The sequence below is a fragment of the Stigmatopora argus genome, chromosome 9, assembly GCF_051989625.1.
Source record: "Stigmatopora argus isolate UIUO_Sarg chromosome 9, RoL_Sarg_1.0, whole genome shotgun sequence".
Taxonomy (NCBI): Eukaryota; Metazoa; Chordata; class Actinopteri; order Syngnathiformes; family Syngnathidae; genus Stigmatopora; species Stigmatopora argus.
In genome coordinates, this window is record NC_135395.1 from 3,549,905 (window position 1) to 3,562,023 (window position 12,119).

The 12,119-nt window shown below is 38.5% G+C and overlaps 1 protein-coding gene across 1 annotated transcript in view; it reads left to right on the forward strand.

The window, feature by feature from the left end:
- Positions 1-10,558, forward strand: part of LOC144082493 (glypican-3-like) — a 114,508-nt gene extending 103,950 nt beyond the window's left edge. The window contains exon 8 of the mRNA XM_077609706.1: positions 8,512-10,558. Coding sequence (XP_077465832.1) covers positions 8,512-8,693 — 182 coding nt within the window. The 3' untranslated portion in view covers positions 8,694-10,558. The remainder of the gene's footprint in view (positions 1-8,511) is intronic.
- Positions 10,559-12,119: the final 1,561 nt, after the last annotated feature.

Below are 12,119 nucleotides of genomic sequence, written 5' to 3' on the forward strand. Positions count from 1 at the left end.
TATTTACTCTTTTCCCTATTTTTTTCAATAAAATAATGCACCTAAAAATTCAAATTAAAACATGAGAAAATACTAATTGCTTTTATGAGGCTAAAAAAAGGTTTCAATTTGAGGTCAATAATGTCTCTAAATAATTCATTGACTATCAAAAATAATTCTCAGTTCATTCATTCATTTTTCCTTGACAGGGGTGCTGGAGCCTATGCCAGCTGAATTCGGGTGAAAGGCAGACTATTCACGAGACTGGTCGCCAGTCAGTTATAGGGCACAGATAGCGACAGAAAACCATTCTCACTTACAACCACGCCGCCACCGATTGGCAATCGACCCCACGCTTCCCGCAACAAAGTCGGGTGAAAAAAAAAACACTGCACCATCGGGTGTCCTCAATTATTTTGATAATAAATTAATCATTGCAGTCCACAAGAAACCATAAGAACGATGTAGCCTGCGACAAAGATGAGGATGATACCCCTTGCACTAGTCCTTTTCTTGTCCTTCCTGTGTTTCGAAACAAAATAAAAGGCTTCCAGTCTACCTCTGAAATTTTGCCAGCACCAAACTCAGAAGAGCAAAAGGTTACAGGCCTTTCTGTGAGCACAAGAGCTCCCCACCCTGAATGAGCCCCTTTCCATGCCTTAAGCACAGAATCGAGTCTTTGTATGTTTGACTTGTACTTTTTACCTCACTTGCTTGCTCACACACTTTCCAGCCTCACAGTCCTACAAGGAATTTTCATTTGAAATGTACGTCCCTGTTTTCCCGTTTTAATTTCTCCTCAAACTCCCGCACTTTTGAATGTCTACAACTGTTTTATCTGTTATATAAAGACAATAAATACGTCAGGGTGCAAAGTGCACCGAGAGGTCAGTTTTGAATAATTCCTATCCCACATAAACCAACTCCCTAGTGTTGACTTGCATTTGTCTACCATTTCGAAACTTCTCATCAAATCTTTTCCAAGCGCCATTATCCATTCTATATCATCAGCATTTACGGTAATCCTCCGGTTGTTCTTATTCCGTCACATAATAACACACTGTTTTAAAGGCTGGGAGGCCAGAGTCATTCAGAGCGCAGTGCTGTCCCATCTGCCCGAGGCACGGCCTCCTCAGCGCGTCCCGTTTGTATTGGCCCGACATTCCCAGTCCCTCTCATCACCCCTGTGGTCAGCCTGTGGGCGTGGAGGCAGACGGTCACATTCCACGGTCCGAAGCATCCTGCACGGCGCCCTCATTTGCTTCTCAGCTCTCGTTCAGCAATGTCATGGGACAAATTACTCTGGTCAAGTCACAGACGCAATATAATTTGACCACAACAAGCCAGTAATCAGTCACCCCAGACCATGAACTTACCTAAACATATACTGTACACAAGCGTTATCACATAGCAATACGAAATTCAAAACAATGATGTACATTGATGAGTTTGCAGTTCCAAAGGCCAAACGATTCCACATTGAAAGAGAAAGACAGAGAGGGAGACTTAACTTTCCGTTTGTTACTGGTGTAACATTCACTTCATTTTTTTGGACATGAGAGAAATGCTAAATATTTGCTTTACCTCAGACTCTTTAATATCTTCTAAGATGGTGATTCTGGTTGAGAAGCTAGATCAAATTTGACCCTCTTTGCCGTGTTATGTGCACACAGCGTCTGCCAATGTAACAGCAATCTAAACCATCTCTCCAATTTCATAAGAAGCACCTGTGTTTGGAGACTTAACATTCCACATACTTATCTTACCAAAAAAAAGCCTTTGTGCGTAGTGCACATGTACTGCATAAACTGTACTGAACCATGAAGGTACACATTCACTCGAAAGGTTATAACAGTCATGTCATCTGGCAATGTTCACTCTTACTAAAAGAAATTAAGATGTATGTACTCAAATAATTCTCGTCCGGATGGGTCAACAACTTCACGTTTGCGGCTGTGAATAAAGAGCGACCTCCGATTGCACAACAAAAGGCATCATCACTTTAGGCAATGAAAATAAGAAAAGAAAACATTGGCACCCACAAAAAAACAAGAGAAAAATGTTATGAAAAAAAGGAAACAAAAAATAATGAACAAAAAACAAAGTTAAAAGAAATGGAAAATCCCTAAAGAAAATAAGAGTAACAAAAGGAGAACAGTAACAAACAAGGAAGCCAAAATATGTTAAATATGAAACAGAACATAAGCAACAGAAAAAAAAATCTTGCGTCAGTACATTCATCGTCCTTATAATATGGGGTCTCTGTAACTAACACGGTCAGACATGTAAGGGCGCAATAATTGGAAGTCGTGAATTACTCGGAACTAAATTTGGAATTTGATCAACACGTTCAGATAAATATATTTATGGTACAAAGTTGCACATAAAACCGTGGTGTACTTTATAGGACAGGGGGGTCAGACTCCGGTTGGTTCGCGGGCCGCGTTAACGTCAACTCGATTTCATGTGGGCCGGACCATTTTAGATAAACTTAGATAGACTTTTTATAAATGGATTAAAAGAACTGGATTAAAAGACCTGAATATTCAGTTTTTATAGATCTAAAACAATGTTTATTTTAGCTTTTTTAAAATATATTTTTAGATTTTACAAAATGATTTTTTAACTAAAACACAGAAAAAATGGATTAAAAAAATACAATTATTGATTTAAAAGGGGGAAAATCAGGAAATGTAATATAAATCTATACTCTTCATTTTAATTTGATCCTCAAACAGAAAGTCGGCACTCATGATTTACTTTTCCGGGCCACACAAAATGATGCGGCGGGCCAGATTTGGCCCCCGGGCCGCCACTTTGACACGTGTTATAGGACCTCCGTTTGGTAAGCAGCGGATGATTAAATTTAGGTGTGTTTGCTTTTTCATTGTAGTATTATAAGACAGGGAGAATTAGATGAGTCGGGTCAAGCAATATGGCCATAAAATAAAATCTTTAATTATTTTCCTTGAAACCTAGATTTTTTCAGAGTTTTAAGTTGATGTTGCCACCAAATATACAAATAATGATAAGCGCACAAAGGAACGATATCTTTCTATTGTAATAATCCATTGAATAACGGGTTGCCAGATTTCTCTTCTCTCACTTGCACTGGGTTGACTTCTCATCCATTCATTCATTTTCCTAACTCCTTATCCTCACAAGGATCGTGGGGGGCACTGGAGCCTATCCCAGCTAACTATGGGCACCAGGTGGGGGACAACCAGAATCAGTGGCCAGCCAGTCGCTGGGCAAAAGGAGACAGACAAACACACTCACATGCCCACACTCATACCTAGGGGCAATTTGGAGTGTTTAACCAGACTACAATGCATGATATGGGGATTTTAGAGGAAACCGGAGGATGAAGCCTCTAACCATTCAACCACATGGCCGCTCCTTAACTTCTTAAAATTATCATTAATTTGGACACATTTCACGCATTTCTATCAATTATTCCCATTTTAGATACATCTGTCGTATTTCTTTTTAGAAAACAGTTTTAAGCAGCACTTTGTCCTGACTTTGCTCTTGCATTTATGTTGAATAAAGCAACAGAGCAATTATATCATTTAGCTATGCAGGATGGAAAAAAAGACTCCCATTGGTGAATACTACTTTCAGAGGCGAAATTAGCTTTTTGTTTACTGTTAATTATATATTTGACTTAGAGCCATGTTAAATAATGTTCACTTGACTCAAGACTATTTTCATACCAATGATCAACTTACTTTTACATATATTTATTTGAAAAATATGACCCCATGATTTTTGTCATTGACATTATTCAAAAGTCAACTTCCATTCAGATTTAGGCAATAGAAATTGTAGCTTTTCTGAAGTTCTTAGACATTGCTTGTATCCCAAAAGCTTCAGGCACTGTCAAAAAAGAAAGAAGTCCAGACTCCCATCCCCTTTAGCCCAATTTCCTTTTGCACAGACAGCCCACAGCACGAATCCACTTCCATACATGCATGTATATGCAGCCACAGTGGCCACTCTTTGACCCACTCCCGGGACCCAAACAAACATCCGTTCACCCCTAAAGACCGCAATTCCCTGGCCTGTCCTCCTCCTGGGGACTGGTGGTTAAAGACAACAAAAAGTGGGAGCTTAAATGCATCAGCGTCTGTTGACTTGCATGTGAAGTGCCTGGCCGAATCATTCACAGAGCGTCACCAATCAATGCGTGAGCTGCTGACCTCCCTCCTGGCTTGTAACTCGAGCTCATATAGCTACAATAAAACTAGCAGGGTTACATTAGCAAGGTGGTGCCCTTGGTGGCATTACTGTCTTGGAATGGAAGGTTAAAATGGTTGTTAATGAGGGGGACTATTGTGCAGCGAAAGCCTCGAGAGCCCACATTTTTTTGCACTAATAACACAGTAAATTAAAGCCTGACTTCAACTCTGTTTGTATCCCTAATGTTAGTGCATGTCCACTATTCTGATTTCTGCCTCAAAGCATTCGACAGGTGGACGAAACAAAAGTGTCCTCAGTGTTTTTGTCTTCATCTCTGTGGCCCTCACTCTTTCTATACTTACACAAGCAAGCACAGGTGTCGATCTCTAATGATACCAGGTTATTATTAGAGCAAACTCTGTGCTGGACCGTAAAGGATTTCAGTTTTCATAGTGTTCTGTCCCCGTGGAGTTGTTTTTAATGCTTTCAGAACAAGGCCTCTCTGTTAGTCCTGCTTACGTATGTCTTCAGACTAGCAGGAAGACGGAGGTCCTTTTTATTTTTTAAACACAAGATTGAGACTGTTAGCTACTCAATTACAATGTCTTCTCCCGTTGCGCTTTTTCTTAAAAGCACTCCTTAACAGCTAAAGGCCAACAAACACACTTGTTCGCATGCTCCTTTTTCGCTGGCTGTATCAAATTGCACCTTGAACTTAATTGGCTTGGTATTACGGTGCACTGCTGTCGACGGTGACAAATTGTTCTTTCAGAGCTTCTCTGAATGCTTGCCCGTTGCCATGTCATGAGGGATTGTGGGTTGCACACAGGAGGAGAAAAAAAGTTTATTGTCCCTCTGGCCCAAGATCAAATGTTGTCGTAATTGTCGCAAAGAAATTCACAGATGGGGCAGTTTCGAACTTTATTTGTGGCTTTTCTGTTTAAGATAGCAGTTAAGGAGGGCATTTTAAACCTGTTGACTGTTGCCTAACTGCTTTTTTACTGGGCTGGGAGATATATGTAAAATCAATATATACTATGCATGATGTATCCTTTTTCCTTCCATCATCAATCTGAATAAGCTGTATTCAACAGAGTGACGCGTCTATGTGCTTTTACCAGCAAATCAATGTTGTGAAAAATCAACACACACAAACATATGGTGCATAAAAAAGTCAATTAACTGGCTGCCAGTGATGCCGAGGAAAAGGAGAGGCAACACAAGAATAGAATTTGTTTCCATCCCATTGACATGATTTAATGAAAGAGAACAAATAGAAAAATACATCATATAAATCACGTGTCAAGTGGTGGCCCGGGGGCCAAATCTGGCCCGCCGCATCATTTTGTGTGGCCCGGGAAAGTAAATGATGAGTGCGGACTTTCTGTTTTAGGATCAAATTAAAATTAAGAGTATAAATGTATATTAAATTTCCTGATTTCCCCCCTTTTAAATCAATAATTGTAATTTTTTAATCCATTTTTGTGTTTTTAGTTCAAAAATCATTTTGTAAAATATAAAAATATATTTTAAAAAGCTAAAATAAACATTGTTTTAGATCTATAAAAACAGAATATTCAGGGCTGTTAATCCAGTTATTTTAATCAATTTATTAAAAAAACCCTCTAAATATTATATCTAAAATGGTCCGGCCCACATGAAATCGAGTTGAAGTTAACGCGGCCTGTATTATATTGCCTAAGCACGAGTGTGTTAGTGTCTATGTGTGTGTACGTGTGCATCATTTGGCACTATCTCATTGTCAGGATACCGAAGCGCAGTGCACATTATTACTGATATCCTACCGCCCTCTCATAACTCAGGCTGTTTATTACAGTCCCCCTCACAGCTTTTCGGCAGACAAAGCATAGTTGACAGTGTTTCTTTCTCCCACACCCTCCCACACCCTCCCACACTCGTGCACACACACACGCAAACACACACATAGACATTTACATACATGCACGCAGGACGAGAGGCTTCTGCTCAGTGTCAGTAGGAGCACAGCTGTGGATGCGGAGCGATGAAGCAGCTGTGACTAAGAACTCAGCAGCAGGTGACTAAATCTCTGCAGCATGCACAACAGATGGAAAAAGAGAAGTGTGATACAGGAGCTGTGGATTAATGTATGATTATGGCAGATATAAATTATATTTTAAATACAGCTTGCCCTTACTCTAATTACTGTTTACAGCTCCTCCCAACACTGTGGAGTTCTAACATCACGGCACTTGTAACACAGTGTGAATTGCCTGAATCCTACTAGAAGTAATTACAGTATGATCATTATACCATTGAACCATTTTTAACACCACTTATCCCGTTCAGGGTAGCAGCGAGTTGGAGCATATCCCAACCAACTTCAGACTTAAGGCAGTCTATACTCTGAACTGGTCGCCAGCAAGTCGCAGGGGACGTAGAGATCAACAAACATTCGCATATCACCAAGTGGGATCTGAACCTACCGGTGCCAAAGTCAGGAAAATGCACAACACTACTTTATTTATGTGGGGGAAAAATGAAGATGGAGATTTGTATTAAATTGGTAGTGATTTTGAGTGGTAGTGAGTTCTATAAAGAAGTTATTGTGTATGCTATTGTTATGTGAATAACTGTTATCAGGTTAACAAAAGCCAGTGGCGGTTCGTGCATTTTCTCGTAGCACCTTCAACGGGTAAAATCCACTTCCTAGCAGCATTTAATGATTAAATACAAATACTGGAGCTTTTCAGACATTACAACCGGGCCGGGGGGTGATTTTCCCAAGAAAAGACAGCGATGGACGTCAATGGCGAAACGGCAAAAATTGCACTAAAATGGCGTAAAATCCACTTCCAAGCAGCATTTAGTGATTAAATACAAACACCGGAGCTTAAATACAAACACTGGAGCTTTTCAGATATCAGAACCGGGCCCACAATTGAAATATTATTTAGGAATATAGCCATATTTTACTCACCAAAAATCATTTTTAACTGTTGACAATATCCATCCTACTTTCTTTCTTCCTTCTTTTCTATCGCCATCGAAGATAATGCTGAAAGTCGAGCCTGTCCTGTCGTATTTCTGGCATAGTCCGTCTTGAAAATGGCTTTAAATCAACACAACAATATATTAGCTTGTGCAGTTCGCTACAGATACAGTTTGGCGGCTCTGGCTAATCACTAGCCAATCATAGTTGGTGAAAGCAATGACGTATCCTTACGCCTGCGAGAAGGCAATGACGTATCCCTACGCCTGCGACAAGGCATTGTGGTGTTACCAACTCGAAATCTGATTGTTTAAAGCAACAGTCTTATTGACGCTTGTTTAATGCAGCAGAGCCTGCAGAACTGATTGTGAAGGCCTTGAGGCAGATTTCTGACCCTGGCAACAAATAATGGCTGAAATGTGATTGGTTAAATGCTTCAATATGAAAACACACATCTGGAAGCAGTGCAACCAGGGGGGGGGAAAGCAGTGAAAGGAAGCTAACAGACAATTTGGAATTATTTGATAAGTATTCATGGACAAAATATAATATATGATTCAGATATTTCTTAGGCCAGCAGAGAAGGCCCTGACGGCCCGCCACTGAGTCAAAAGCCCAATTAGCCATTTGTTTTTCTTCTTGTTGTTATTCTGATGTAGAATGTTTGCTTTTGGTGTCTGATCAAATGAAATAACCCCCTAAAATATGATTTTTAGTATAGTGCAATTTGTTTTTAACCCTCTTTAATGTGTATTTTTCTTTACTGGTGCAATTACTCAGGTGCAATTTACAGTTCACAAAATACAGTAGCTACTAAATACTGTTAAGAATTTTAAAAATGTGTCTGGCCTCCTGTTTTCTCCTCTCCTGTTTCGATCACACTTTTGAAAGCACCACAGGCGCTGTCTGTAATTGTCTGAAATTTAGGTTCTTTTCTAAGTGGTGTTTGCTGCCTCTCAATTATGTTGCATGGTTTGTTTTGCCTAGTACAAATATAAATATGGGTAACAAAACAACTATTGGTTACATGGCCCTCAAGTCAGACAGTTCTTGAATTTATGTAAAAAGATATCATTTAACAATTCTGAAGCTTGAACTGAGGCAACTGTTTATGGTTTTCATCTTACCACTTAAATTCACAATTCAACACTTAGAGTGAGATATCTTTTGTGATGACGCTTGTGTTTACAATTACACGTCTGGTTTTTTTTTTTACATTCTCTGAGTGTAAGTAACATTGTTGTTACAGCTGGGCAAGACATCATACAAAACACAGACAGACATACCACACGTGTTTATCAGTTTTGCGACAATGTTGGGTTTAAACGTCTTCATGCTCCTCATGTGGTGTTTTATTCTTTCATCTGCTTACCACTCAGACCTCGCGGATAACCTGGCAATGGATGACTTCACCTTCCAGGAGCAGCTTTTGACCCCTCGGTTGGCAACAGCAGGGGCTGGAGACGTTCTTTCTCCCGGGACTTCGCCACATACTGTTTACCCGGTTTTGACCGTCCCACTGTGTGTCACTCTGTGTTTCTTTCTACTGTGGGAGCACTGACAGTCTGCCACGTGCACTCCATTGCGCACATTGCCAGCTCTGCAGGACAAGAAAAACTTTCACACTTCAAACATTGTTCTGGAGACATACATCAAAGAAAAACGTAACAATGCATTAGCATCAGAAGTTCTCTTCAAATTTGTTTTTTTTTTCAAGCCCGTCTGATTAAACATGAGCTAATATAAAGTGCAACATAATAAACCCGTCCTCTTTGCTCCACTCTAATAAGAAGTCGTAGCTATCCTTTATTACAGAGCTAATGCTTATCTGCATTGAATTACTGCCTTGCAAACGTAAGATGTCACCCATGGAAGCGAATAACCCTTTTCTTTGAGAGGTAAAATTTCGCTCATAAAATGACTCACTATTATCAAATGCCTCAAACCATGTATTTTTTATTTCTCAGAAATCTTCAGAGACAGCCACAAATGTTCAGACTGGTTCCTTTTACCTCTTGCTTCTGAGTAAATGTACCGTGTTTCTCTTTGTTGAGCGCATCTTTATAACATTTTTTTCTTTTGCAATATTAGTCCACATGGTGGACAGTAAAAAAGATGATGAAAAACCATAACAAATTTTCCATAGCAGTTTTAATACAGAATTGTATGTAAATATTTTTGTGTACTTTATGTGAACATTAATTACATTTACTTAGCACAAAGTGCAAAAATTGTGTTTTTTTTAAAATGACAGTGTGTTTAGCTGCAGTTTTTGATGTGTCTAGCAGGTTCTTGAAAGCATGTACCCATTTAGTTTTGCTGAAATTCTGCACATTGATGACGTTGTAAATAAGGATGACCACTTAAAATAATCCTGTTGTTTAAAAAATGGACAACTTGCGAATTTGAAAGTACATTTTGAAGACATTTGAATGAACAAGTGTAAAATGCCCGTTCAGAAAGATTTTTTAGATTAGATTAAACTTTATTCATCCCGTACTCGGTAAATTTATATATATTGTGCACATACTGTATGCTTTTAGCGCTGATTCAAACCAGATCATCAGTTTGCCTTTTGCTAATGTTTTGATGAGCGTTTACAGCTGCCATTGTATGTAAATTACTGTGATGATAAATATCAAAAGGTCACATTTACATTTAACTGATTTTGAATAATGGTGTTTTTTTCATACTAATTTATCCTCTGACACACAATTTAGAGCTCAATACAGGATCTACAGTTCAGACGTGTCTATGGTGAAGGCCATGAACACCCTTCATAAAGCAGTACTAGAATGGAGTACCCTGCTAATATAAGCACAAGGCAACAAAATGTGAGTACAGCAGTTATAGCATTGCACTTCTGTTTGCGGCAGCTGTTTATTGAACTCTGTGTCCAACTGTTTTAAGTATAGATTCAAAGTATTTTCACTTACATGTTTTTATTTTTGCAGCTTGTAGTTGTATTTCAAAATGTTTAGAAGATCTGCACTATAAAAAGCGGCTGCCACTTGAAAAAAAATGTGGATTAGACTGACCTCACTTAACTAAAGTGTCTCTTGTTCATATTGGCACACAATTGGTCAGTAAGATGCAATGACTACTATGATTTTGTCATGAGAAAATTTGTCTAGACCAACAGTTGAAATGGGGAAAATAAGACACATTTAATTCCAATGAATGTATTTAAAATGAATAATGAATGATTCAACGTGTACGTCCATCTCTAATGTAAATAAATGACCTTATTGATTATATTTATAATATGTTTGTGATATATCATTTTATAATGACATTAAAAGAAAAAAATGACAAAAACGAGTATCTACTTCAAGAAAAGAGCTGAACACATTAAACAGAATGTTTTGCATCCGATAACTGCAATTTTTTTTCTTGTTAATTACTTAATAACTTCACAACAAAGATATTAAATGTGGCTGTATGAGCAAACAACTGTTATCATTGGACAGTCAAATCACCTCCTTTCCCATGCGGATTATTTTACATTTTTCACCGAAGATTTGAGAGGAATGGCAAAGATTCAGAGCCACTTTGGGACAATTCAATGATCTTTTTTGGCAGCGTTTGGGAAATGACAGCCTGCATATTTTTTGTGTGCCAGAATCTATGAGCACTGACCTCAGCCACATTAAAAACCTTTGGGATGAGCTGTAATACTCTCCACACTCTTCCTGGAAGTGTGGCTTTTATAACTTCAGACGAAACAATCTCATGTTACATTGTTCCTGATGTAAACGCCAATACTTTTGTCCATAGTGTATTTCAATTGCGGCAACGCAGACATCACTGTCAAAACAAATTTAACACATCACCACAAAATGTTTAGTTTGGGTGACGGTTCTTCATTATCAAAGCCCAAAGTCTCCATTCTAGTCTTTGTTCAGCTTTTAACAGTCTGGAGGTGTTTCAACTGAACAAACAGTCAAAACCACAATAGCTCACGTTACAATGCTTCCACAGGGATGGGATGTTAAGTATAACTTTTCTTCTGAAGGTGAGTTAAACTCTTGTCCTGGTTAAATTATTATTTATTTTTTTTGCACGTTAATTGAAAGGTTAACCTCTAAAATGTCTTTTCCTGTGTCTGTATTCTCACCCTCTTGCTACTGTGACAATGAAATTTCCCGAATACGGGATGAATAAAGTTATCTAATCTAATGAGAGACTTGAACAAAATATTTAATCTAATCGCAATTATCAATTGTGATTCCACTCCTGCTGTCCTTCACGCTTATAATTATTTTCATTAAATGAGCTAAGAATGCTCTAAACATTGGCTTCAAAATAAATCAGTCAAGTATGGCAGCCATAAATAGGGATAAATGTCCAACCCATTTAAATGGGGCAACAAATTACCATTTTGTTAGTGATAAAGTAATTTAAATTCACAGCAGAAGGATTAAAAGAGCCACGATAGGACAGCTGTCATTGTCAATAGGTCTGAAAGAGTTAAAGGCATCATTTGTAAAAGATATGTGCCATCATGTGAGTCAGTGTGGCTCAGTATCACATGATGATACCACAGATATTACATATTTGGGCGTGCAGAATTGTTTACATGTTTAATATAGCAAGAGAATATAGCAACTTGTTCCGACTAGAACCCCCATTGTTCTTCAGCATTTTTCCCATAGCCACTTTAAAGTCCCTTACGAATCATATAGTGTAGTTCATACTGTTATAATTGGATTAGTCATAAGAGCATCGTGATTGCATAGCATCAGATGATTTTTTTTTCTCTGTCTTTATGACTAGTTGGCAGAAATGATCAAAAGGTTAATTAGTGGGAATTGTTTTCCCTTCACTAATAAAGGAATCCACTTAACTAACAAGGCCAAACACATAACACGCCCATCACTGCAAACATAATTGAAAATCTGTTTTCTCTGTCTGAGTCCTTTACTGTAAAACTTCACACCCACAGGCCCACCGTTGTGGCCCAGCTGTGCTATTATCTAATGAACTG